This window comes from Pleurodeles waltl, chromosome 6, assembly GCF_031143425.1.
Source record: "Pleurodeles waltl isolate 20211129_DDA chromosome 6, aPleWal1.hap1.20221129, whole genome shotgun sequence".
Classification (NCBI taxonomy): domain Eukaryota; kingdom Metazoa; phylum Chordata; class Amphibia; order Caudata; family Salamandridae; genus Pleurodeles; species Pleurodeles waltl.
Window position 1 is genome coordinate 1,015,507,099 of NC_090445.1, and position 26,156 is coordinate 1,015,533,254.

General features: G+C 45.9%; 1 protein-coding gene across 3 annotated transcripts in view; it reads right to left on the bottom strand.

The window, feature by feature from the left end:
• Nucleotides 1-8,784: 8,784 nt before the first annotated feature.
• Nucleotides 8,785-26,156, bottom strand: part of WRAP73 (WD repeat containing, antisense to TP73) — a 341,996-nt gene continuing 324,624 nt past the window's right edge. For all 3 annotated transcript variants that reach the window (XM_069239949.1, XM_069239947.1, XM_069239946.1), the window contains one exon: nt 8,785-9,945. In XM_069239949.1, the coding sequence (XP_069096050.1) occupies nt 9,818-9,945 (128 nt within the window). In that variant the 3' untranslated portion in view covers nt 8,785-9,817. The remainder of the gene's footprint in view (nt 9,946-26,156) is intronic.

Sequence of the window (26,156 nt, forward strand, 5' to 3'; positions counted from 1 at the left end):
GCGGGTGCCTTATTTAAGGATTGACGCTACCCCGCGCTGCGGGCTGGTCAGAGTAAAAAAAAAAAAAAAAAAATGACTCAAACCAGGCAGCGCTGGCGTAGGGAAAAATGGGGATTGTGCATCAAAAAATGGTGCACGCCAGGTTTGAGTCAACAATCATAGCTCAAACTGGACTTGTGCCATTTTTTGACACACAACCCCCATTGAAATGACTCCTGTCTTAGCAAAGACAGGAGTCATGCCCCCTTGCCCAATGGCCATGCCCATGGGACTTCTGTCCCCTGGGTATGGTCATTGTGCACAGTGGCATGTAGGGGGGGCCCAAGTTAGGCCCCTCTATGCCACTTAAAAAAAAATATTTATATATTTACCCCAACTTACCTGGGATGGGTCCACCCTATCCATGGGTGTCCTCCAGGGGTTTGCGAGGGTGGCAGGGGGCGACCCTGGGGGCAGGGAAGGGCACCTCTGGACTGCTTCCATGGTCAGAGACCATGAAAGTGGGTCCAAATGTCCCTTAACGCCTGCCCTCACCCAGGCATTAAAAAAAACGGCGCACATCAGGCTGTGTGCCGTTTTTTTAAGGCCCGTCCCCTCCTGTGCATCAAAATGAAGTGGGAGTATAAATAAGGCACACAGGCCTTAAAGTCATTTTTTCGATGGGAACGCCGACTTTGCATGTCATCAACGCAAGCCGATTTCCCGCATCCAGAAAATGACGCACACGGAGGGATTTTGACTTTCGCGGGGTCGGGCTTCATAGTATAAATATGGGGCAAGGTTTGCGCTGAATGTGCGTAGAATTTTTTATGCACATTCAGCGCAGACAGAGTATAAATATGCCCCTTAGTTCGATTTCTAGATCGGTAGCAATCTCGGAATTTGGTTCTAACAATCTTGTTACTCAACTCAATGACCCACACAGTCTGCTGCCATGGGGAGAAGAGGAATATGAATATCACTTGAGCAGACAGAAGAGGGCTGACACAATAACCCTTTGCGTTGGAGAGTTTTGTTTTTCATTTTTTTCCTTTTTTTTTTTTTTTACATGGGCTGGCGCACGTCTACATTACAGTCCTTTCTATGAAGATCTAACAAGGGATATCACAGTGCACATCTACCTGCAGCATTTGTCAAAAGATGTAACCAACACCAAAATTGGTACTTACCACCGCAAAGAACGAGTTACTTACCTTCGGTAACGTCTTTTCTGGTGGATACACTAGCTACCTGTGGATTCCTCACTCATTGACTTTTCCCCCTGCGCCAGCTTTCGACAGAAATGTTCTTCCTAGCTTCTGCACGTCGACGAGGACGTCACAGTTGCGCACGCAACGCCGCCTAACGTCATACAGGCAATAAGAGGTCCTCGCCGACGTCCGTAACAACATTTTTTACGTGCCTCTGAGACAAACAGGCAAACACCAGCAAAATATATATACAATTGAAACAAATACTTAAACAATATTTAATTAAATCAAATAGATAAAACATCAGCACAAATATATAAATACGCAAAAATATATACATATAGACTATGTATAGCATCTTCACAAATTCTTTTTTTTTCTTCTAATATATGTACATATATACATAAATATATACACATATACATATGAAAATAATATAATACCAACAGGAGCTCACCCAAGGATAACTTGGTAAGACCAGACAGGCAACGGGGAGGCGGGTGGGACCGTGAGGCATCCACAGGTAGCTAGTGTATCCACCAGAAAAGGCGTTACCGAAGGTAAGTAACTCGTTCTTCTGATGGATACAACTACCTGTGGATTCCTCACTCATTGAATAGAGTCCCAAAGCAGTACCGCACTTGGTGGAGGGTGCCTGAATGGTCAAACCAAGAAATCCTGCAGCACCAACCATGCAAAATGGCCATCCCTCCTAACCTCCGAATCCAAGCAATAATGTTTTGCAAAAGTGTGGAGGGATGACAAAGTTGCGGCCTTGCAGATGTCAACCACAGGAACACCCCTAGCCAAGGCCGAAGAGGCCGACTTAGCTCTGGTGGATTGAGCTTATTCCATCAGGGGGTTCTTTCTTTGCCAGAGAATAACACAGCTTAATGCAAAGAATGACCCACCTGGAGAGCGTTCTCTTGTGGACTGCCCTTCCTCTCCTCTTTCCCACGTACCCGATGAAGAGTTGATCCTCCAATCTAAATTCCTTCGTTCTGTCCACGAAGAAGTTCAGCGCTCTTCTCGGGTCCAAACGATACAGTCTTTCTTCCTCTTTCGAAGGATGAGGTGGAGGATAAAAAGAGGAGAGAGTAATAGACTGACCTATATGGAAGGGTGAAACAACCTTCGGCAAGAAAGCAACCTTGGTCCTCAACACCACCTTATCCCCATAGAAGGATGTATACGGGGGCTTAACAGAAAGAGCCTGCAGCTCACTCACTCTTCTAGCAGAAGTAATCGCAACAAGGAAAACAGTCTTTAAAACCAATAACCTTATGGGGCAAGAATGCATCGGCTCAAACGGTGAGCCCATAAGAAACGTTAAGACTAGGTTCAAATCCCACTGAGGCATAATGAAAGGAGTGGGAGGATATCTATTAGTGAGGCCTTTTAAAAACCTCAATACTAAAGGAGATTTAAATAACGAAGGCCGGTCAGGCAGACACAGAAAGGCTGACAAAGCCGACAAATAGCCCTTAACTGTAGCAACTGCACAACCCCTCTGTGCCAGGGACAACGCAAAAGACAAGATATCCGATAAGTGGGCACGTAAGGGATCAATTTGTTTCTCCCCACACCAACTCACAAATTTAGCCCACCTGCTAGCGTAGATAGATTTAGTGGAGTGTCGCCTGGCCGATAAAATAACATCCACTACCTCAGGTGGGAGAGAAAAGGAACTCAGGTTGCCTCGTTCAATCTCCAGGCACAGAGGTGCAGGCTCTGGAGGTGGGGGTGTAAAACCTGCCCCTGCGATTGCGAGAGGAGGTCTGCCCTGTGAGGGAGACGGAGCGGGGGGCACAGAGAGAGTTGGAGAAGATCTGAATACCATACCCTCCTTGGCCAATCCGGAGCTATTAAGATGACTTGGGCCCGGTCTTGGCAACTTTTCCTCAGAACCCAAGGAATCAAAGGTATGGGGGGGAAACGCGTAAAGCAACTGGTCGCACCAGGACATCTGAAACGCGTCCCCCAACATTCCTTGCACCGGATACTGGAGGCTGCAGAACAACGGGCAGTGCGTGTTCTCCCGAGTGGCAAAAAGATCTACCCGAGGGATTCCCCACATCTGGAAGATTTGCTGGACTAGATCTGGATGAAGACGCCACTCGTGATCGGTCGAGAAGTGCCGACTGAGACTGTCCGCACGCACGTTGAAGACTCCGGCCAGATGGTTCGCTACGAAGCAAATCCGATGGTTCCTTGCCCAGGACCATAGCCGCAGAGCTTCTCTGCAGAGAAGGTACAACCCTACTCCTCCCTGCTTGTTTATATACCACATCGCTGGAGTGTTGTCCGTCAGGACCTGAACCGACTGACCGCGAAGGGAAGGGAGGAAGGCCTTGAGAGCCAGGCGTATCGCCCGCAATTCCAACAGAATTATGTGAAACATCTGTTCCACTGGAGACCAATGACCTTTGACCTCCAGGTCCCCCAGATGACCTCCCCACCCTAGAGTGGAAGCATCCGTTATCACTGTGGTCACTGGGGGAGGCAGCGAGAACGGCCTTCCTTGGGAAAGATTGCCGTCCGCAACCCACCATCTTAGATCCACTGCAGCGTCTCTGGAGATCTTTACCGATCCCTCGCGATCTCCTTTGTGCTGAGACCACTGCTTTCGGAGGCACCACTGAAGAGCCCTCATGTGCCAGCAAGCATGAGTGACCAACAGAATGCAAGAAGCGAACAGACCGAGCAGACTAAGGACCTTGAGGACTGGAATGACCGCTCCACTTTGAAACATTGGAACCAACGCCTGAATGTCCTGAATCTGCTGAGGCGGAGGAAAGGCACGATTCAATGTTGTGTCCAGTACTGCCCCTATGAACAGGAGGCGCTGAGAGGGCTCTAGGTGAGATTTGGGCACGTTCACCGAAAAACCCAGATCGAACAACAACTGGGTTGTCGACTGCAGGTGACGCATCACGAGCTCCGGAGACTTGGCTTTGATCAACCAATCGTCTAGGTAAGGAAATACTGCTATCCCCTTCCTTCTGAGCTCTGCTGCAACCACCGCCATCACCTTTGTGAAGACTCGAGGTGCTGAAGTAAGACCAAACGGAAGGACCGCAAACTGATAGTGCTGCGATCCCACCACAAACCAGAGATGCTTCCTGTGCGACTTGAGTATCGGGATATGAAAGTAAGCATCCTGCAAGTCGACAGACACCATCCACTCTCCTTCGTTCAACGCCAAAAGCACCTGAGCTAGGGTCAGCATCTTGAACTTTTCCTGTTTGAGGAACCAATTCAAAATCCTCCGGTCCAGGATTGGTCTCAACCGACCATCCTTCTTGGGGATCAGGAAGTATCTTGAATAACAACCCTGACCCCTTTCCTGCTCTGGAACCAACTCCACTGCACCCTTGAAAGGAGGACTAGAACCTCCTGTTCTAGTAACAGGAGATGCTCTTCTGAACAGAAGGATGGACGGGGTGGGATGGGGGGTGGAAACTCCCGAAAGGGAAGGGCATAGCCTTTCCCCACAATACTGGTGACCCAGGAGTCCGATGTTATTGCCTCCCACATGTGGAGAAAGTTCATTAACCTCCCCCCTACAGGAGTGGTATGCAAAGGAATTGGTGGATGACTAAGGCTGCTTCCCATGCTGCACCCCTCCAGAGGAAGAGGCAGAGTGCTGCTGGGCGGCTCCTCTGTTTCGGACCCTACCCCTCCCCCTGTATGACCTATAGGGGAGGGCAGCGGCGGCCTGCTGCTGAAATCTGCCCCGAAAGGAGGAGGAGCCACGACCAAACCCCCTAAATCTTCTGAACAGCCTAGAAGAAGCAGAAGAGGAGGCTTGCAAGCCTAATGATTTCTCCTTAAATCTTTCAAGGGCTGAGTCCGCCTTGATCCAAAAAGTTTATCCCCATCAAAAGGAATATCCAGCAGGGCTGACTGAACATCGGATGAAAATACAGAAGAACAAAGCAAGGCCTGTCTCCTTGTAGCAACAGCAGTGCCCATAGCCCTGGCCACAGAATCAGTCGTGTCCAGCCCTGACTGGATTCCTTGGGTCACCGCAGCCTGAGCATCAGAAACAAGGCTCGACTTGATCTCTTCCAAAAGGGCGTAGATGAACCTGCCCAAAATGCATGTGGCATTGGTGGACTTGAGAGCCATACTGCAAGATGAAAACGCTTTCTTGGAAGACTGGTCCATCTTTTTAGAGTCCCTGTCCGAAGGCACACCCGGAAAAGAGCCTGGGGCAGTGCGAGATGAACATGAAGCCTGTACAACCAGGCTCTCTGGAGTCGGGTGCCTCGACAAAAAGCCTGGATCCACAGGAGCCACACGATACATCTGAAGATGACACTGGCTTTTTCCAGATCTCTAAAATTGGGTCCAGAAGAGCATCATTAAATGGCAGAAGTGGCTCTGCAACTGTTGAAGCAGGACGTAACACCTCCGTCAATAAGTTGGGCTTTGATTCAGACACTGGCAAAGGAAGGTCCAAAAAGTCAGCTGCTTTTCTTATAACAGAGTGGAAAGAAGCAGCCTTCTCAGTATATTCTCCAGGAGATGTTAAGTCCCACTCTGGAGAGGTGTCTATACCACTTGCTGTATCCAAACCCTGGAGATCTCCCAGAGGTTCTTCAATCTCCCCCCCCCTCCAGGGCCTGCTTTCAATACTCTTGCTCCTCAAGTAGGCGAATAGCTAGCCTCCTTGAATGAAGTCTGGCTTCAATCCTCGGCGTCGACAGGGCGTCAGCCGACGCATGATGCCGATCCTCCGATCAATCGGATGCCGGATCTATTGGCGCCGTGGTCTTCGGCGCGACCGAGGCAAAGGATGAACAGAAGAACTCTCTGGCGCCGGAACAGCAGATCTACTCGGCGTCGCAGGCTGTGAAGTCGACGCCAAGGGAACCAGCACCTCCCAAAGGAAGGAAGGGCATGAAAGGTGCGGGACGTAAAGGAGCCGGAGCACCCATATTAAAGGCCAATGTCCCCGAGGGACCAGCCGGTCCACCACCTGAAGCCATTTGTTGGAAAATGGCAAACATCGCATTTAGAAATGCAGAACTGTCAGCACCTGGAGCCGGGAAAGCCGGATACTGCGGAGCCTGAGCTTGAGGTGACAATGGCGCCGGCCCCGGCATCTGAGAAGCAGGTGAGAACTTCTGATGTTGAGGAACTTCGAAAACAGATGGTGGAATCGTCGGCGAAGTCGGTGATGCGGGAGGCGTCGGCAGCTGAGGAGTGATGGTGGGACTAACCTCCCATGTCTTTCGGCGCCGAACTGAAGGCGACCTCGAGCGTGACCGCTCCCTACTCGACCGGCGCCGAGATTCACGACGGCGCCGGGAGTCACAGTGATGCCGATGAGACTTAGGCGATGATGATCTGCGCCGATGCCGCTTCTCCTTGTTTTTGGATTTCACCAAAAAGAGCTTCGCCTCGCGCTCCTTCAACGCTTTTGGGTTCATACATTGACAGGAGTCACATTTCTCCATGTCGTGGTCAGAGCTGAAACACCACAAGCAGTCTACATGTGGGTCTGTCACCGACATCTTGCCTCTGCACTCCCTGCAGGGCTTAAATCCCGACTTTCGTTGAGACATCTTGAAGAAAGAAACAGTAACTGTAACTAGGCAGAGTAGAAACAGTAGCTCCCTCGAAGAATAACAGTCGTTTGATGGCACGGAAAAAAGGGAACTGACGTCGGCGAGGACCTCTTATTGCCTGTGTGACGTCAGACGGCGTCGCGTGGGCAATTGTGACGTCCTCGTCGACGTGCAGAAGCTAGGAAGAAAATTTCAGTCGAAAGCTGGCGCAGGGGGAAAATTCAATGAGTGAGGAATCCACAGGTAGTTGTATCCATCAGAACAGTGTTCTTCTATGTAACAAAGCACCTGTCTACTGGCATTAACATAAGATCAATCCATCGTTTAAAGGCCTGGCAGCGGTAACATGATTTTCATAACGAGTTAAGCCTAGCACCTTTATTGTAATCTTTCATGATAAAGAAATAAGACACAGGTCATCTGAAGTGTTCCTAATGAACCAATCTGACCTATATCTTTACCAGTGGCTAATCACAATAACTAAAGCAGGCTTACTATACGGAGCATTAGCTTTCTTACAAGTTAACCCCCAAGTATACAGTCTTAAAAACAGAAATATATACAAAATGAGAGATGTAAAACAATATACAGCTACTGTTAAAGCCGAGCAAGGATTCTCGAAGTGCATATCTTTTGCAAGAGTTTTGTTAGAGAGGTCACCAACACCCTACAACTTGCCTTTCACAGTAATCTATCAGAATACATGTAACACAATACCAGTCTACAACCTTCAACATAGTGTAAATAACAATCCAGCCATAAAGGCATACAGGCTGTAGCACAGGATTTCAACAATAAACCATTCAGGCCTACTGCTTTCGTCGTATCAAACAGATCAGACCTATGATAACGGACACAACTTTTCTTAAAACAATTGGGCTTATAGCCTTGATCATCCTGCCTCCATAACGAAATAGGGCCTCCTGTATTGCATATAAACTGGCAACCATCACGAACCCTAGTGTAAAATTACAACTATATGTAAAACTACACTTAGCAAAATATGCAACCCTTGCAAAATGGCCTAACCAGGATTACTGCACCACACATCTTCATCTCCAAGTGTTTTTCAGAGCGGGGGGGCGGCGGCATTAGGGTAACCTACACCAGAACCCTTGTCAACTACAGTAATTTGTGATAGTCAATTTAACCAAGTAACAGACTACAATTTTCTACACTGTGAAAATTACAATCCACCCTTAAACACAAATTGGCTTTAGACACTGTAGCCACAATAAATTGGTCAGGCCTACTACCTTTCTTATAACTTCATAATGAACAGATTAGACCTGGTAGTCTGACATTTTCTGCAACTGGGACTGTAGCCTTGTTAGTTGGCTTGTCACCACAGCCAAATCATGCGTTTTGAATGCTGCATATGTTTTTCCAAAGGCCTTTGCCTCCTATGGTAATCTTTGAGATTCCCTGTAACCAAATACCTGTCTAAAAGCTCTGTCTCAATGACACTGCGCCCTTAAAGGCTGACTGATTTAAACATATGCTTTTTACAATAAGTCAGGCCTACTGCCTTTTGTTACAACTCTTTAGAATAAAGAGATCAAGTCTATATCTTGAGTAATGGTTGGTCAAAATAATCCTCCCCCCCACACCGGCAAGGTAAAAACTGCAATACAAGCACTCTTTTTCATTGGCAGCACACAACTTTTGCCCAATAAAAAAAATCTGTACTCAAGATATTTCATCATTTGGGCAGAGCAAAAGCCAGTCTCTCAGCAGTTCTTTCTAAACCTAAAGCATTTTCTGTTTTTCACATAATGTGAAAAAAAGCCGTGACCTTAAGCCAGAAGTAAAATGGAGGAGGGTGTAGGGGTGGGCAGTCAGTCGATCAATGCTCCCTTGCTTCAAACAGTTTATGTTCTTACCACTTGGTTGCAGAAGTATTCCAAAGAGTTGATATGAAATGAGGAACAGGCAAGAAGAACAGCTGCCATATTGGATTATTCCATTCAAAATAGTTTCGAACGGTGATAGACGGTTTAGAGTAAAAAAAAAAAATATACACAAACTGTTTTATTGTCTTTCATACAAATTAAATAGATTTACTTCTATACAGTCTAGCGATATTTACAGGTGAGGAACTATCTTGCACAGCAACATATAAACAGCAACTGTTTACATTTCAATTATTTTTGATTTGCCTCCGAAAATAGAACTTTAAAGAAAACTGACAGCAAATATTCTAAAACTCACATCGTAGAACACAATTTGAATAACCCTTGTAATCCGATCCTGGATTTAAAACGCATTTGCTGTTAAGCCCCTATGCCGTTTGTAGGAACAGTGCATTTTGAGTACTCCTAAAACTTCACTCTATTGTAAAACCTTTATTCCTCTCAAACCCCTGCTCTTGTCACCCAAGCAAGCAACTTGTGTATTAACCATTCTCACATGGCATAGAAACATAAAACTTACAATTTTACATTTCCAGCTGAAAAATGCAACTATACTGGATTACTGATCATTACGACTAGTTTTAAAAGTTGCCAAAAGACTTGCAATTTCATCTCTGATTGTCCGAAAACAGAACCTAGGCTAGGACAAAACATATAAAAATTCATTATTATTGGTGAAAAAATATTTTTTTCTATTGGTTCCTTTGAATATTTTGTTATTATTTTACAAAACATGAGTAGTACTCTGTAATTCGTGATGAGCAAAATACCTCGGACTCATTTGTGTATACAGTTATCATACACTCGTTTACGCGGATTGAAAAACCCAATTACCGACAGTTTTTTCAGTGGGACGTAACTATCACATTAAAATCCACCCAGTGTTATGAAACATCCACGTGAAACTCTGCAAATACAGTTACACTGCTAACACATACCATAGCAGAAACGGTGACTGAACGTAATAAAAGATGTTAAAACTTTTTCGAAATATGTATTAAGATTTGTGAAATCGATCTAGTCTATTCGTGAACACAATGCAGAGAATACACGTTGCTTTCAAAAGTATCTGGATCCGTTTTATGCTCCCTGAAGAACACATCATTTCTCAAAAGATGATACTTCACGGAGGTTCATTTTACAGCTTTGGAGACTTGTCTTCGTCTTCTTCCTCTTCTAAGTAGCACAAGCATAAATGCTCCTTACTCATAAGTAGTAAACAGTTGCCGTTTCTGTGCCAGCTCAGGGAAAGTACGTTAAAACTACCTGCGAGGGAAAACAAAAGTGAAGTCATTCATGAGAGCAAAACACAAATACCCCACTGTTTCAAAGGTGCGTACCTTAAACTTTCAAAGAATACGCAGTACAAGGACTGTTAAACTTAATAGTGACGATTTACATATACAAGGTGAAAAGAAGATGAGTTTCTTGGTTGTCAATAGTTTTTAATGAGGAATGTGTAAGAATCGCATAGTTATGAAGTTACAACAAGCATTTGCAATGCATTAGGTCTCGCATTTTCTTGAGTTTGAGGTATTGGCATTGTAAATTCATAACTGGACTTTTCTTGCCACATAAATTGGTCAAGTGTGCCTCATAATTTCGTCTTTTCCATTCATATAATTCCAGCATTTAACTTAAGCACTTCGATTCACCATTTCCCAGAGACACAGAATGGGAAAACCACTTTGACACTTCAGGTCCCGACAAGTAGCTTGTGGCTTCCACATACAGACAGTAAAAAGAGTGATTTATAGTAAAACCTGAATTGATAGAAAAAGACAAGAAAAACACTGGAGAAAGATCTAAAACAGAAAAGTGAAAGAACGCATACTGAGTCAAAGCAAAGAGCAAATAAAAAAAGAATGAAGGGGAGAGGAATAAATAGGGAAAGAATAAAGGCTTGATGAAGAAAAAAAAAAGGAACAAAACTAGGAATGAAATAACCAAGTTTTTGTGCGTTTGAAAGAGGAGGTAGCAAGAGGAGAAGGGAAATAAAAAAATAAATAAAAAAATAAGGAGAGGAGAGGTGTAGAAATAAACAGTTGAAATAACAGTTTTCACTTTTTAACATATGGCTTTAAAATGCTGGTAAGAGAAAAGTGGGGGAGTAAAAGAAAGGAGTGAAATGGGCGAAAGAGACCCTCCCAGATAAAGATGGCAGCTAAGAATAGATTTAATTGGCTCCCTCACGTCCTCAACCAGTAATCAGAGTGGAACAACAGGGGGCACTGCAGAACAGCAGGAGGTGCATAGCAGAGTTGTATGTGAACCCCAATGCACCAATATTGGGGCGCTTAAGAAATGTGCACTGAATGTTAGAATTAATGGATTCTGGCGGAACTGTGGTGGTTCCTATCAACAGTGGCATTGTCTGTTAGACTTCATGTGCACTGGATGAGCTGTGTGTTCCTCTTTTGGGTCCAGTATTGGCTTGGCAGTGGGGCTTAATATTAGAATTGAGCTGCTGTAATGGAACTATATGTGAACGGGTCCTAGTACAGGAAAGGAAGTGACCTTGACAGGGTAGATCTGAGGTGCACTGATGGAGCTGCGCCCAAGTTCCCAGTACTGGAACAGCAGAGAGTACTGACTAAGAACTGAGGTGCTCTGGCAGACAGCATGGGTGGGGGTCCTGGCACTGGCACAGCTGAGGGCTTGGATTGTGTGAACTGAGGTGCACTGATGGAGCTGGGTCCGAGGTCCCAGTACTGGAGCAGCAGAGGGTACTTACTGCAAGAACTGAGTTGCTCTGGCAGACAGCGTGTATGCGCTTCCTGGCACTGGCACGGCTGAAGGCTTGGAGTGTGTGAACTGAGGTGCACTGATGGAGCTGCGTCCAAGGTCTCATTACTGGAGTAGCTGAGTGCTGACTGCAAGAACTGAGGTGCTCTGGCAGACAGCGCGTGGAGTTCCTGGCACTGGCAAGGCTGAGGGCTTAGGCTGTGTGAACTGAGGTGCACTGATGGAGCTGCGCCCGAGGTCCCAGTACTGGAACTGCAGAGGGTACTGACTGCAAGAACTGAGGTGCTCTGGCAGACAGCGTATTTAGAAGGGAAGGGGGAGCAGGAATTGGAACTGAGACGAGCAGTGATCAGATGTTCATGGGGGCGGGGTTGTAACTGGTCCCCAGGAAGGGGAGGGATAACAGGCATCCTGGTGTCTGGGGGCACTGATGCCCCCTAGAGAAGGGAGGGCAGCGAGAGGGCGCATGTACCAGGACCCTAAGGAGGGAGGCAGTGTGTGAAGACGGCACTATCAGGAAGACAGGAAGGACCAAATCCATGTTTCTTCTGCCGTGGGAGAAATAAGGGACCCCGGGTAGGTGCAGAGAGGAGACTCACCAGAACACCAAATGTGAGCCGACCAGATAAACTGGGAGAAGGCTACGGGAGGGTTGTCGAGCGACAACGGTGCACCAAGTAGGCCCGAAGGGACTAGGTCGGGGTACACTATCGAAAGTGCAACATGTTCATTGGCACTGGGTCGTGCTGTGGGGGGTGGGACTACACCCCACTATGGGTGTAGCGCACCACCTTATTCAGAACCTGGGGGGCAGTTTTCCATGCATAAGTGAAGACCCATGGTCCCCCCGGTGCGCCATCAGGCAGGGTCTACAGAGGGGGGCGGGCAGTACACGGAAGGCTCTCAGGCGCGGGGATGAGGGTGCAGCGTGGGCAGGGTGTGTGTGTGGGCGGGGGGTGTCACCTGTATTGATGCAGTGCTTGGGGGTAACACCAGACTTGGGGGAGGGGCCCAGGGGAGATGTATTTATTTGTGGAGGATGTTTTACGCGATCTAGTAACCCGGCTACAGTGTGGGGATTTTGGAGATCACGGTAGCGCAACATGAACTAAATAGAGTTCTGTTGCATCGCCCTCTGGGTACAAGTGGAGGTGGACGCAAAGTATCAGTGCACCTAGGTCGGTGAAATACATTGATATATCGGAGAAGACGCGCTAAACCAAACTCCATTAAGGAGATTTTAATATTATGATACAAAAGTGGCAGACTAGACAAGCCAGATGGCAATTATCCAAAACAAAAAAAAATCTCTCTCTCTCTCTCCCTCTCTCTTCCTCTCTTCTCAATACATCCAGATATAAATATAGAGATCTAATCACATTTGAAAAAACAAATCCGAATCAAGACTCTGCACACATTGAATTTCAACAAGTGCATATTAAATTCATATCAAGTCGGAACAAAGTAGATCAAATGCATAATATTAATCATATAGAAGAAATCAGTCCTCAGGTTTATAAATCCACAACCAGTCATTCCGCACCGATTAAATTACATCAATTAAATATCAAATTCGAAACAAAGTCGGTCGAGTACATGACACCAAAATAATCAAGCATACAAAAGAAAAATAATGATAACAGAGAAAAAAAATATCCCAAGTATTATAAAGTTTGCTAACCCCTCTTTTCCCTTTGCCTTTTAGAGCAGCACATTCTAATTCAAAGATATGACATAAAAACAAGCCAATATAGTTTTTCCACTCTGACAATGCAGATTTGTGCAACAATGGTAGATATATCTATGATGCATGCATTTAATTAATCATGATGCTTGTAAATGAATACAGAGCATGATATTCAAGAACTCGAGTTCCACCTCTGTCGATAAGTTTTCTGCTTGCCAACTTGTGACCCCTTCCCCCCAACAAAATACTAGGAGACGTGGACATGCGGCAAAGGCAATCGTGGACAATATCTGCAACCCAAAAGCCATAACATGGGGACTGTAGTTCATGTCCATTTATATTAGCCTATTTAGTAAGCTGCTCTGGGCTATAGTTTAACATGCAAATGGTTTTAAATTGCTGCAGCTTTAAGCAGGCCAAAAGTAGTAGTGCAGAACAAGTTACTTACTTTCAGTAATGCATTATCTGGTAGAGACTGTCTAGCTGCAGATTCCTTACATTTTCTATTCCTTACCTGTCAATTTCCTGGCATCAGCTTGGAATCTGGAATTTATTGCTGAGCAGTACCCTATGCGTGCCGGCAGATGGTGAGTTTGGCTCCGCGTAGCATCGTCTACGTCGTTGGAGCAGTCTGTGACATCGCTGTCGCCTATAAAGGCACCACCCCGTTGTGCGTACGTCAGTACTTTTACCCCCAAACTTCCACACCAGAAGTTCAGAGTCATGGTTAGAACTAACAGTTCATCTGTGCAAAACTAGGGCCCTAAAAGGGATAAACCCTAACCCTTTTAGACATATCATCAGAGCAGGGAGGCATGGGTGGGTGTAAGGAATCTGCAACTAGATAGAGTCTCTACCAGATAATGCATTACCAAAGGTAAGTAACTTGTTCATCTGATAGAGACTTCGAGCTGCAGATTCCTTAACTTTGAATAGATACCCAAGCCATAACCTCCTGGCGGTGGGCTGCGGATACCTTTACTTACACTAAAAGGTCCTGTAGGACCCAACGGACAAAATATCCATCTCTCCGTACCTGATTGTCTAGTAATGTTTTGCAAACATGTGCAAAGATGCTCATGTTGCTGCCTGACAAATATCCAGGACTGGAACGCCCCGAGCTATAGCAGTGGTAGCAAGTTTGTCCCTGGTAGAATAAGCCCGAAGGAGGCTGCTTCTTGGCCAATGCGTAGCAGATCTTAAAGCAGAAATGACCCCGCATGAAATGGTTTGCTTTTGCACTGCCGACCCTTATTTGCTCCCACGTATCCCACAAAGAATTGGTCATCCACACGGAACTATTGTGCGGTCAAGGTAGAACTATAATGCTCTTTTTGGGTCTAGCCGGTGGAGTCGCTCCTCTTCCATAGAGGGATGAGGTGGAGCAAAGAAGGTGGGCAGTGTGATATTCTGACCTAGATAGAATGGGGTCACCTTTGGGAGTAAAGAGGCACGTTTTCTGAGAACCATCTTGTCTGGGAACATGGTGAGATACGGTGGCTTGGATAAAAGAGCTTGCAAAAGTGTTTTGATGGTGAGCAGCTGGAGGGGACAGTTGTTTAAGTACTTAAAAGGAGCACACAGAAATGTGAGGATCACATTTAAATCCCATTGAGAAATAACAGAGGGTGTAGGATGAAACATATGTACAAGCCCTTTAAGGAACCTATGTACAATGGGAGACATGAAAAGTGAAGGCTGATCAGGTAGCCGTAGAAATGCCGATAAGGCAGAGAGAGCCCTTGAGCGTACCCAAGGCAGAACCTTGTTGGGCAAGGGATAGAATAAAGAGAAGGATATCAGAAAGAGGATCAATAGACCTTTCTGAACAATAACATACAAAGCAATTCCAACGGCAAGCGTATACCGTTTTAGTAGAGGGACACCTGGCTGCCAAAATAACTTTACAGACTTCTGGAGGAAGGTCAAGAGCCATCAACTGTCGCCACTCAGTCTCCACGCATGTTTACGCAGAGTTGGCAGGTTCAAGTGGAGAACCTTCCCCTGCTGCTGTGACAGAAGATCCTCCCAAAGGGGCAACCTGATTGGAGGATTGATGCTCATTTTCAGAAGCTCAGAACTCTCCTTGCCCAATCCGAAGCCACCAGGAATACTTGGGCCCGGTTGACCTTGATCTTCTTGAGAACTCTGGGCAAAAGTGGTATGGGCAGAAAGGCGTACAGGAGGTCTGAATTCCACTTGCGACAAAAAGCATCGCTGAGCGACTGCAGCCTTGGAAACTCCAACACACAATACTGCTGACATTGCGTGTTCTCTCCGGAGGTGAACAGATCTAACCAAGGCTTTTCCCACTGCTGAAAGAGACCTTGTGCCACCTTTGGACAGAGATACCATTTGTGATCCGCTAGGCTCCGACGGCTGAGTTTGTCCACCCTGGCGTTCAGAGAACCTGCCAGGTGTTGAACCACCAGGGTTATGCCCTGCTGCTCCAGCCATGTCCAGAGACGCAGGGCCTCTTGACAAAGGGTCCACGACCCCACACCGTCCTACTTGTTGCAGTACCACATTGCGGTGGTGTTGTCCATGAACACCTGCACTATGTTCCCTTTCACAATAGGAAGAAATGCTTTCAATGCCAGTTGGATCGCCCAGAGCTCCAATAAGTTGATAGGGAGTCCTGATTCTGCTGGAGACCAGAGTCCTCTGATCTCCAACCCTCCCAGATAGCCTCCCTATCCCAGAAGTGACGCATCTCTCACTACTGTGATATCTGGTTGGGGAACGGAGAGGAGTATGCCTCTGACCCAATCGTAGTTCACTAACCACCACTGCAGGTCTTTTGCAGATCCCTCCGAGATCTGAACCATGTCAGTAAGATTCCCCTGATGCTGTGCCCAATGGAACTTCTGGTCCCACTGCAGAGCCATCACACGCCATCTGGCATGTTTGACTATCAGGATGCAGGCGGTCATGAGTCCCAACAGCCTCAAAGTCTGACTCACCAAAATCCAGGATAGAGGCCGAAACATCGGTAGCAGAACCTGAATATCCTGGACTCGCTGCTCAGGAGGATAAGCCCAAAACTGCACCGTGTCCAGAATTTCTCCTTTTGAGGCAGACTGACGGCCCTTAAATCCAAGATAGGGCGAAGATCCTTGTTCTTTTTTGGAATCCGAAAATAGCGGGAATAACAACTTCTGCCTACTGCTGACATCGGGACCCTTTCTATAGCTCCCTTGGCCAAGAGAGCCTAAACTTCCTCACAGAGCACGATTAAATGATCCTCCATCAGCTGTTCTTTTAATGGAGGCATGGAGGGAGGGAAAGACTGAAAGGGGAGGGAACAGCCCTATGTATGATCTGCAAGGCCCATTTGTCCGATGTTATGGACCGCTAGTAAGGGAGATGAAATTGAATTCTTCCTCCAAATGGACGAGCATGGTCTTGCAGAATCATACTAGGAGGACCGGGGCGCTGTGGTAGAGGGGGGCTAGGTGGTGGCCGACCTCTGGCTAGACCCTCTGGGTCTGAAGGTACCTCAACCTCGTCCTCGCACTAGATGCTGAGATGATGGAGGACAGTCGCTGACTTGTGGGTGGCATGGTACCACACCCCTTCTGAAGCCTCGAAAGGGGCGAAAGGCAGACTGCAGGCGGGCAGGTGCTGAGAGGCCCAAGGATCTGGCCATAACTAGAGTCCTTGAACCGCTCAAGCACAGAGTCTGCCTTTTCCTCCAAATAGGTGCAAACCATCAAAGGGCATGTCCATAAGGTTTGCCTGGACATCTCCCGAAAAGCCAGACGTACGGAGCCAGGTGTTGCGTCGACAGGCCACTGTCAATGAAATCTCCCTACCCAGCAAGTTGGTTGTGTCCAAACCACACCGTATCGTAAACTTGGCTGCATCTCTCCCATCTTTTACAGCTTGTGTGATAGTGTCCCAACCGCCCTCCAGGACCTGGGGCAGCACGTGTGCCACCGTATCCCACAAAGTATGGAAAAAATGGCCCAATAGGCATGAGGTGTTTACGGACCTCAATACCAGGCTGGAGGAAGAAAACATTCTTTCCAAGCTGAATCAGCCTCTTGGATCCCCTATCCGGGGGAGCAGAAGGGAAGACACCATGGGAAGTGGAGACCTGGACTACCAAGCTCTCTGGGGTGGGGTGTTGGGTGAGGAAACTAGGGGGCATATTTATACTTGTTTTGCACCGATTTTGCGTCATTACCTCCATCCCAGGTAAGTACAGGTAAGTATTTTTTTTTTTTTTTTTTAAGTGCCATTGAGGGCCCTGAAGTGGGCACTGGGTGCAATGGCCATGCCCAGGGGTGTCTTTTCTAAGACTGGAGTCATGTGGTATGGATGGTTTTGTGTCAGCAAATGACGCTAGGTCATTTTTTTTTTTTTTTTTTAACTCTAACCTGCCTAACGTGGAGCAGGGAGCTTCAACATCAGCAGCGACCTCGGAGGATGCCGACTGTATGCACGCTGTGTAGCCCCTGAACTGGTATTGGATACTGGAGTCCCCAACTGCACTGAGGCCGGAGCTGCCAATGAACCCAATGGAAGCCCTACCAACCCCACGGGGCCCGAAGGCACACGAGCGAGGGCAGCCGGCTCAAATACTAAGTGCACAGCATTGTAAAACTCTTTGAGCTGAGCAGGGGTCGCTCTGGCTTCCGGAAAGGGGGGGGCGCTTGAAGTCGGTCCTGGCATCAGTTCTGCGGAACCGTGCCTGTAACGTCAACGTTACTGAGATGTCTTGTCAGCCAACAGGCGTTGTGAAGTCGAAGTCTGCTTGGACTTCTTCTTGTGCCTCTTCCCTGAGTGCCCAGATGACCTCCCATGAGAAGAGGACTTAGGGCTCCTGGAGCAGTCCCAGGACTTCCTCCTCCATCGGGACCCTGACCTCCTAGGAGTCGCGCAAACCATAATGGACTGCCGGGCATGAGCTTCGGAGACCGCTCTCTCAAAGCTTTCAGGGCCATGGCCTGGCAGTCGAAACACGACTTCGAGTCGTGGTCTCTGTCGAGGCACCAGAGACATACCTGATGGGGTCCGTCACCGACATGGCGAGATGGCAGGCGCTACACGGCTTGAACCCCATCTTCCTTGATGTCATCCTCCACAGACTTCAAAAGACTCGACAAAAATGTCCAAAAAGGCAGAGGGTAGCTCGAATCCAGACATGCACTTAACCGGCACGGGAAGGAAAAGAACTGATGTACGCACGCCATGTTGGTGCCTTTATATGCGACTGTGACGTCACAGATGGCCCAAGCGACACTGACTACGCCATGGGGAGGTGAATGACGCACATGGATTCAAACAACACCACTAGACGGCACGCACAGGGTACTGCCCAGCCCAAAAATTCTTGATTACAAGCTGACGCCAGGAAATTCAAAGGTAAGGAATAGAAAATGTAAGGAATCTGCGGCTAGAAGTCTCTATCAGATACGGTAGTAAATGCCTGCACAATAATTTCGATAGCCACTGTCTGGCCTAACATCCTAGCCACTCACCAGTCATCTTCACCAGATCATTAATTTTAACATCAGTAACACAGGTACAGAGCACTCTATTTTGTATCTTAGCCCTTCCCTCGAATATAATACCCAGTAGGTCATTGCTTCAAAAATACGGGGCAGATTTCAAATTAAGTAGTCACATATCAATAGATATTTTAAAAAGTCCTTAGATGGGAGCACTCTTTCGAAGCCCAAGCGGGGTGTGTCTCCTCCTTAGAGGGGTGAGGTGAAGCATACAGCAACGGCAGAGGCCTCCATCCTTCTCGGGCACCAGAAAGTAGTGAAATAGCAACCACAGCCTACTTCTGGTGTCAACACCATCTCAGTAGCCCCCATGGCCAAAATGACGAGACAGTCCTCTGTCTGTTGGGGGGGGAGTGGGGCAGTAGAAGGTGTGGTGGGGAAGAAAGGAATGGGATCCATTCCCCCTCTGAACTGTCTGTAGAACCCACCTGTCTGACGTGACCCCTTGCCAACCGAGAAAGAATCACTAGATTCTGACTACCACCGGGTGGCTGTGCTCTGCCAATGGGCCCTCTAGAAGGGTTTGGCAGGTGGGGCTCAGCGGGATGGAGGTTGCAGACTGGGTGGTCCGCTGATCTCGACAGCATGGAGGTTAGGCACCCAGACTATGAAATTGCTGGGTCCCTTGATGGCGTTAGACATGCTGGTGGCAAGGGGTACAACGTCCAAAGCCATGAAAAAGAGGCACGAAACTGGTGGGTGTGGCAAAGAGGGCACAGAGGTCCAAAGTGCAAGCATAGCCCTGCTTTCTTTAGGTTACTCGAGGGCGGTCACCCTTGTGTCCAAACTGGCATGTCCACTCAAAGGGCATGTCCATTAATAAGAACTGGACTTTGTTAGAGAAACCAGTGGTTTGTAGCCACGCAGAACACTGGTACCAATCACTGACTCAATGGAGTCGGTGCTGTCCAAGCCACAACAGATTGTGACTTTGGCTGCACCATGACTATGTTGAATTGCCTGGGGAATTATAGGGCGGACGTTGTCAGGAACAACTGTGAGGACTTAAGTAACCGAATCCCAAGGGGCATAGGAGTAATGGCCCAGCAAGCTCCTGGTGCTGACAGTGCAGAGGGCTAGGCTGGTAGACGAAAAGACCCCCTTATCAAATATTTCCACACGTTTATATTCCCAATCAGGACGAGTGGAGGGACACATGTTTGGATTAATCAGACTTGTGAAGGCCTGAACATCAAGACTCTCTGGTGAAGGATGATGCAAGAGAAAGCTGGGTCACCCAGAGCAAGATGAGTGTCTAGCAACTTGTCATCTCACAAAGGGCCAGGAGGAAGGATTGGGCCAGGGCCCTAGGGCCTTAATAAAGTGTCTTTTAAAGCCTCATTAAAGGGGAGGAGAAGCTCAACAGAAGCTTTTTCAGGTAGTAGGACTTCAGTCAGAACATTTATTGACCTCCATGGCGGGGATTCGAAGGTCAGAATAGCAGCCGCCATATGCATAACAATTGCATAGGAGGCGGATTTCGCTGTGGTGGGTCCTGGAGGACAAAACAATGGCTGTCTCAGTCAAGGTGTTGAGGCCAGAATCTCATGCGAGTCAGCATACAAATTATCAGTGGTATAGGGCTGGGCAAACGCATCATTCTGGTCACAGTCATCAGAATCAGCGCAAAAAAAAGGGAGTGAAGGTTAGCTGTATCCTTTGAGGAATAGGAATGTCTAAAAAAGGAAGTGGTGCCTCAGTCAGATTCGGGTGAGATTTTGTGTGAAGTCAGACCAGAGATGATTATTGGTTTCTCCTCCTCCAGAATCGACGAAGTTGACATGGGCGTAGAGGAACCTGGGTCTGTAACATGTCTGGGTCAGAGGCAAAATGGGCTCAGAGGGTCTGACTGGTGCAGAGTTGTACCGGCTGGCAGTATTCCAGAAGGAAGGAAGGAAGGAAGGTCTTTTGGCTCCTTGGGGGGCCAAAGGAATGCCAGAGGGAGTCAGAAGGTATCTGTAGAGCTGGAGCATGGCCGCGCGGACCTCTTCAATCTGATGTGTTGTAGCATTCAGCCCCGGAAACTCAGTTGGTCGACTTCAGACGCATGATCAAGAAGATTGGGTCTGCCCTAGCGCCTGTTTAGGCGATTGTGCGAGAGAACAAACACCTCTTCAACTTCTTGTGCTTCTTTTCAGATTTACCTGAAGTTTTGGAGCGTGATAAAGATTACGTTCTCCAGTGTCTGCAACACTACTGGGAACAAGAACAAGATCAGGAACGATCCTTGGACGTGGGCTGCGACTTGGAGCGACAATGATGAGTCTTCTTATGCCTGGCAACAGAGTTTCACCTTAAATTCCCTAATGGCCTTCAGGTTCATCAACATGCAGTCGGGGCAGCTCTTGGAGTCGCGGCTTGCCCCTAGGCACCACAAGTAACCTGGTGGGGAGCAGTCACAAACATCTGCTTGCGACAGTCTCGACAGAACTTAAAATCTGTAGTTTTGGGGTGTGATATCCCTTGCAAATTGGAAACAATTTCAATGTAGAAGTATCAAAGAAACGAAGAGAGAGCTCTGGATACATGTCTGGTGGTGCGGAAAGAAAGGTACTGACAGCAGCACACAGAAGTGGCACCTATACAGGCGACGTACATCATTTCCAGAGTGCACTGGCATCAGTACAGAGTCTCAAGGTGCCCCTTTCTTGAACACATAGGTAATGTTGAAAAGTTTCCAGATCCAGTCTAATGCCTGGGGAATAATCAAAAGGTGAGGAATCTGAGGCTAGAAGTCTCTATCAGAAATATTGTTTAAAGTCTGGTAGCGTACACCCATCCTTTCTTAGTGCCAATTTTAAAAGTTCAATTGCATGCCTTGCTCACTGATAGCCCCTGAGCAAAAATACTAATATGAGAATCAACAAAGAAATTGGGAACTACAAGTGGAATGGCACGAAATAAATTAAGAAACTTTGAAAGCACATTCATTTTAATGTTACACCTTCTGATTAATGATATTGGTAGATGGTGCCACAGATGTATGTGCGAGATACATTTGGAAAGAATTAAGCTTGACTATTTCATACAGGTTACTCAATATAACAATACTCCAGTATGTAGCATAGGTAGTAACTCTTGAATCTGGTATTAAGGTTTAGTGCTTGAGTATATTTTTTGGTTAATTTATAGCCAGATACCCTTCTAAAGTATAATTACTTTTGCTCAATATGAGCTACATTACGAAATTGCATTACTAGAATATATAGTAGTATCATCTGTATATATGGTTAAGTGGACTTTAGTACTGTTAATTTCTAGAGGATATAGAAAATGATTATAAGGAAGCCAAAATAAAAATGATTCAAGATCTATAATAAAAAGTAACTGCGACAGTGGACATCCCAGACGAGTGTCCGCTTACTCGCAAAAGCTTCAGATGCTTCCCCACCGATAAGTATCAGAGTTCTAAGGTTACAGGTGATTAACACTGTTCATGTATTTAGCTCCAAATCCCATTTCAGCCATAGTAGCCCAAGAGTAGGGCGAAAAGACCCTATCAATGCCCTTCTCTTCATCGAGGATGATCATGACAACAGCTATCCATGGATTATTTGCAGGATCAAAAAGATCAAAGGCATTATTAGTGTGAATGGGGGTTATCTATCTCTGGGATAAAACCACGTTGGCAGGAGTTGGCAATTGTGTCAATTACTGCACCAAGCAAAGTAGCTAAATTTATACCATACATTTTCACATATGTGTTGATGAGGGAAATCTGTCAATATGATTTTCTCCATGAAGTGCTCTCCTTTCTTTAAAAAAAAAATGCTAAACTGACGGAGTCTCAAGATGCTGTAATTGCCTGTTTTTGATCGATACTCTGAATGATCTGGATCAAAACAGCCGTGAGTATGTCCATAAATAGTTTATAGAATTTAACAGGAATTCCAACTTGGCCTGTAGCTTTGCCTGACGACAGTAATAGGACAGCCACATTCACTTCCTCAATAGTTATATCAACCTCAAGCATGCTAATTTGGTGTTTGCTCAAAACTGGAATCTCTGTGGTTTCCAGGTATGGAACAATTGCATCTCGATGTGCAGAATTTTCAGGTATATAACGTGATTGATAGAACGTACAAAATTGTGAATGCTCTCTTGGGGCTGAGAGAAAATGTGCCTTTTATCATCTTTCATATACTCTATGCTTGATCTATTGTGTTTTTATTTAATTTTATAAGCCAACATTTTCCCCAATACACTCACAATCACACCCCTTTTGAACCATGTAGGAAGCAGCTGCTTTCTCTATCAAAGCCCAACCAATTCTACTGTGACGCTCAGCCATACGCAAAAAATAGTCTCTTTCATATCAATCTTTTAGTGATATTGCACTTGCGTGTTCATTCTCCATCTTGGATAAATCAGAGTACATCTGATTTTCATTATTGCAGAGTTTTGTTATTGTAATCCACCGCATATTTGAGCACAAAACCTCTAGTATAAGCCTTCAGAGTATCCCATACTTGCCCAAGTTAATCCCCAGAAACTCCTTTAGCAATGTAAGCATTATAATTGTAAATTTGTCACCTACAAGGAGTCGCTGTTCAAAAGTCTACCAAGACATCTTTGGGCCAGAGTGGCATTGTTTCATTGACAGAATAAGGAATATGATCCGATATCATCTTTGGGCATTTACCAATATCAGCGTCATGAAGTGCGCAGAGCGTGGCGAGAACAAGATCCATTCTCAAATAATGATTACAGGCATGCGAATAATCAGTAAAACCAGTTTCTTCAAGTCTAAGAAACCGCCAAGCATCATCAACCAATCCATGTATGCTCATCAGTGCTTTTATTTCTTTACAAACCTTATGCATACGAGAAGTAGCACAATCATTGGTCATATCCATTATGTAATTGAAGATTCAGTTAAAATCACCAACAACTAATAGCGGCCTTAGACATACCAGGAGTGCAAATGACATTGCAACAAAAACCTGAGGAGCATCCCGATTGGTCCCATATGCTGTACAAATGTTGTACTTAATTTGATGTATCCTGGCATGTGCAATTGCACATCTCCCATATTTATGCTCTAGAGGCCTGTCAACTGTGAGAGGCATTGATTTAATGACAAGTAAAGCACCCCTCTGATAGAAACTTGCTGTGAATTTACTAGCACTGGTTCATTATCCAGTTGTCTAAAGAGTGCACAATGCTTCTAAGCAATACAAGTCTAAGAAAGTCACAAAATTTGAGGTTACATAATTTTATCATTTCTTTGATAAATCGCCTTTTAGCACAGCTATTGAGTCCTCTGATGTCCCAACCATCAGATATAAGACCAAGCAGCGCACATAATCAGGTCAGCAACCTGACTATGAACATATGTAAAATAACAGTCTACAGTCCCCATGCAAAATTGATGCTCTGACCTTTCCAGATCAGATTGTGATAACCTTCTTAAACTTTCTACCAAGTTTTAACCGCTCTCCCCCGAAACCCCCCCCCCCAATCCCCACAAACACGCCTACCACCATCTGTCCCTTCCCGGAACACAACTATATATATATATATATATATATATATATATATATATATGCACATTCAGCATAAGAGAAAGCTTGAAAAAGCAGTTATACTAAGGGAACTAAACATTGCATTGAAAAAAACTGTAAGGACATGTAATTGGACTAGTACAAGAATATCTTCTAGAAGTGGACTAATTAAAGTCTTAAAAACCACATCATGTGGCAGATAATATACTGGCTTTACTCTTTAGAAGACTGAAAAATGTACTATATATCACAAAACACTGATAAAATTGATTTAATTGGTGCAGAATTTAGAAACAACAGCCACAGTGAAGACCACCTTTAGGGTCAGATGACAAGGAAGTGCACAAAAGGCACACACATGAACTTGGCAACCTTTGGCAAATAAAATAAGTAAACTTAATATTATGACAACTGATAATTCCTGGGATTATATGTCAGCCTTAATAGCACCTCTTCTAGAAACCAAAATCGTAGGTATCTTCACTGAAGTCATAAACACTAGAATAATTCTGCACTGCCTGCAAAAGCATTGGAGCGCTTCTTTATATTTGTGCAATCATGTTAAATCTCCGCAGGTTGTTGAAGCCCATGTGGTTTCATGATGACAATCCTATGATAGCCTATCATAGGCTCAATTTATTTTTCTGAAAGAATAGAATAACTGTGAATACTAATTTCAAGCCTGCATTGCAGTAATATATGTGCAAAATAGCGAGAATATATGAAGAAAACAAAATGAAAATGCAGCATGATAGGCTCCTTTGTAAAGAGAGAAAAAGGGTATAGTCTCTTTAAGAATGTAAGACGCTCCCCTACCCACAGTGCAACCAACTGGCAGTTACCCCTGAGAGACAATTCCTTTTAACTGTATTATATACAGTGAACTGTAAAGCTGTTATTCGCTTTCCAATGCCCAACAATAGTAGCTGGGGTGGCAGGTGGGTGGTTTAGGACTTCAATGAAGATATCTATATGCAGTCCGAACAAGTATTTAACCTATTCTTCTGCGTTGTAAGATATTCATTGAAAGTCATGACCGCTAGAATAGAACAGTAAGCTTATCCAATCCTTCAAATGTGGCTCTTCTGCAATTATTATCTAACTGCAGGTGCGAAAATAACTAGGTAAAGTAGAAAACAGGATGTTCCATTTAAAGAGATTCCTTATGGTTTCTTAACCAATTTTTTTTCATATGAGTGCATGTCATTGTCTAAGCATTAATGTTTAAGAATGTGTGAAGTGACTTTCATGTAGTTGCTTTACAATATGTCAGCTATGGGTACGTTTCGGAATCAAGCTGTAGTATTTGTGTTTTCTCTGATAAAGTGCGCTCTGGATTTACTTGGTGTGAGGATTAGGAAGTATTATATGGTATGGCTATAGAGCCTTATTGTGGAAGAAACTCACAAAAACTGTCTTGGATCCAGTCAGGTTCGTTTGAACAAACATAAGCTCAACCCAATGGCTTTCGAGCAGCAAGGCTTGCACAAAGGAACTAACAGCCTCATTACAAGGCTGGTAGTCCTAGGACTGCCAGTCTGGCGGCTGGACTGCTGCAGTTGTGGCAGCTTGACCGCCACATTACAAATTTGCTGGGAAGACCCGCCTGAACACCACCGTCCCTGCCAGGATCACAGATCCCGATGGGGTGACAAAAGTTTTGGTTGTAGTCGGCCAGGGCAGTGCTGAACTCATCGCCGCCTGGCTGATTACAACCTTGTTCTCCGTCAGTCTTTTCATGGCGGGTACCCCACTATGAAAAGGTTGGCGGAGAACAAGAACTGGGGGCCCCCCTGCCCAGCACCATCGGAAAGTGCACGGTCTGCTTTGCATTCCGAAGGTGCTGGTCAGCCTGCTTTGACTACGAGATAGCACTCTGCTTCTTTAAAGGAGCAGAGTGCTATCTCGTAGTACTGTTCTTGCCAGTCAGACCAGCGGGAAAGCTCTATTGCAAAGTTCCCGCCAGTCAGACTGGTGAGAATATTGTAATAGGGCGTGGTCATCCTCCCGTGCAGTTTGGGAGTC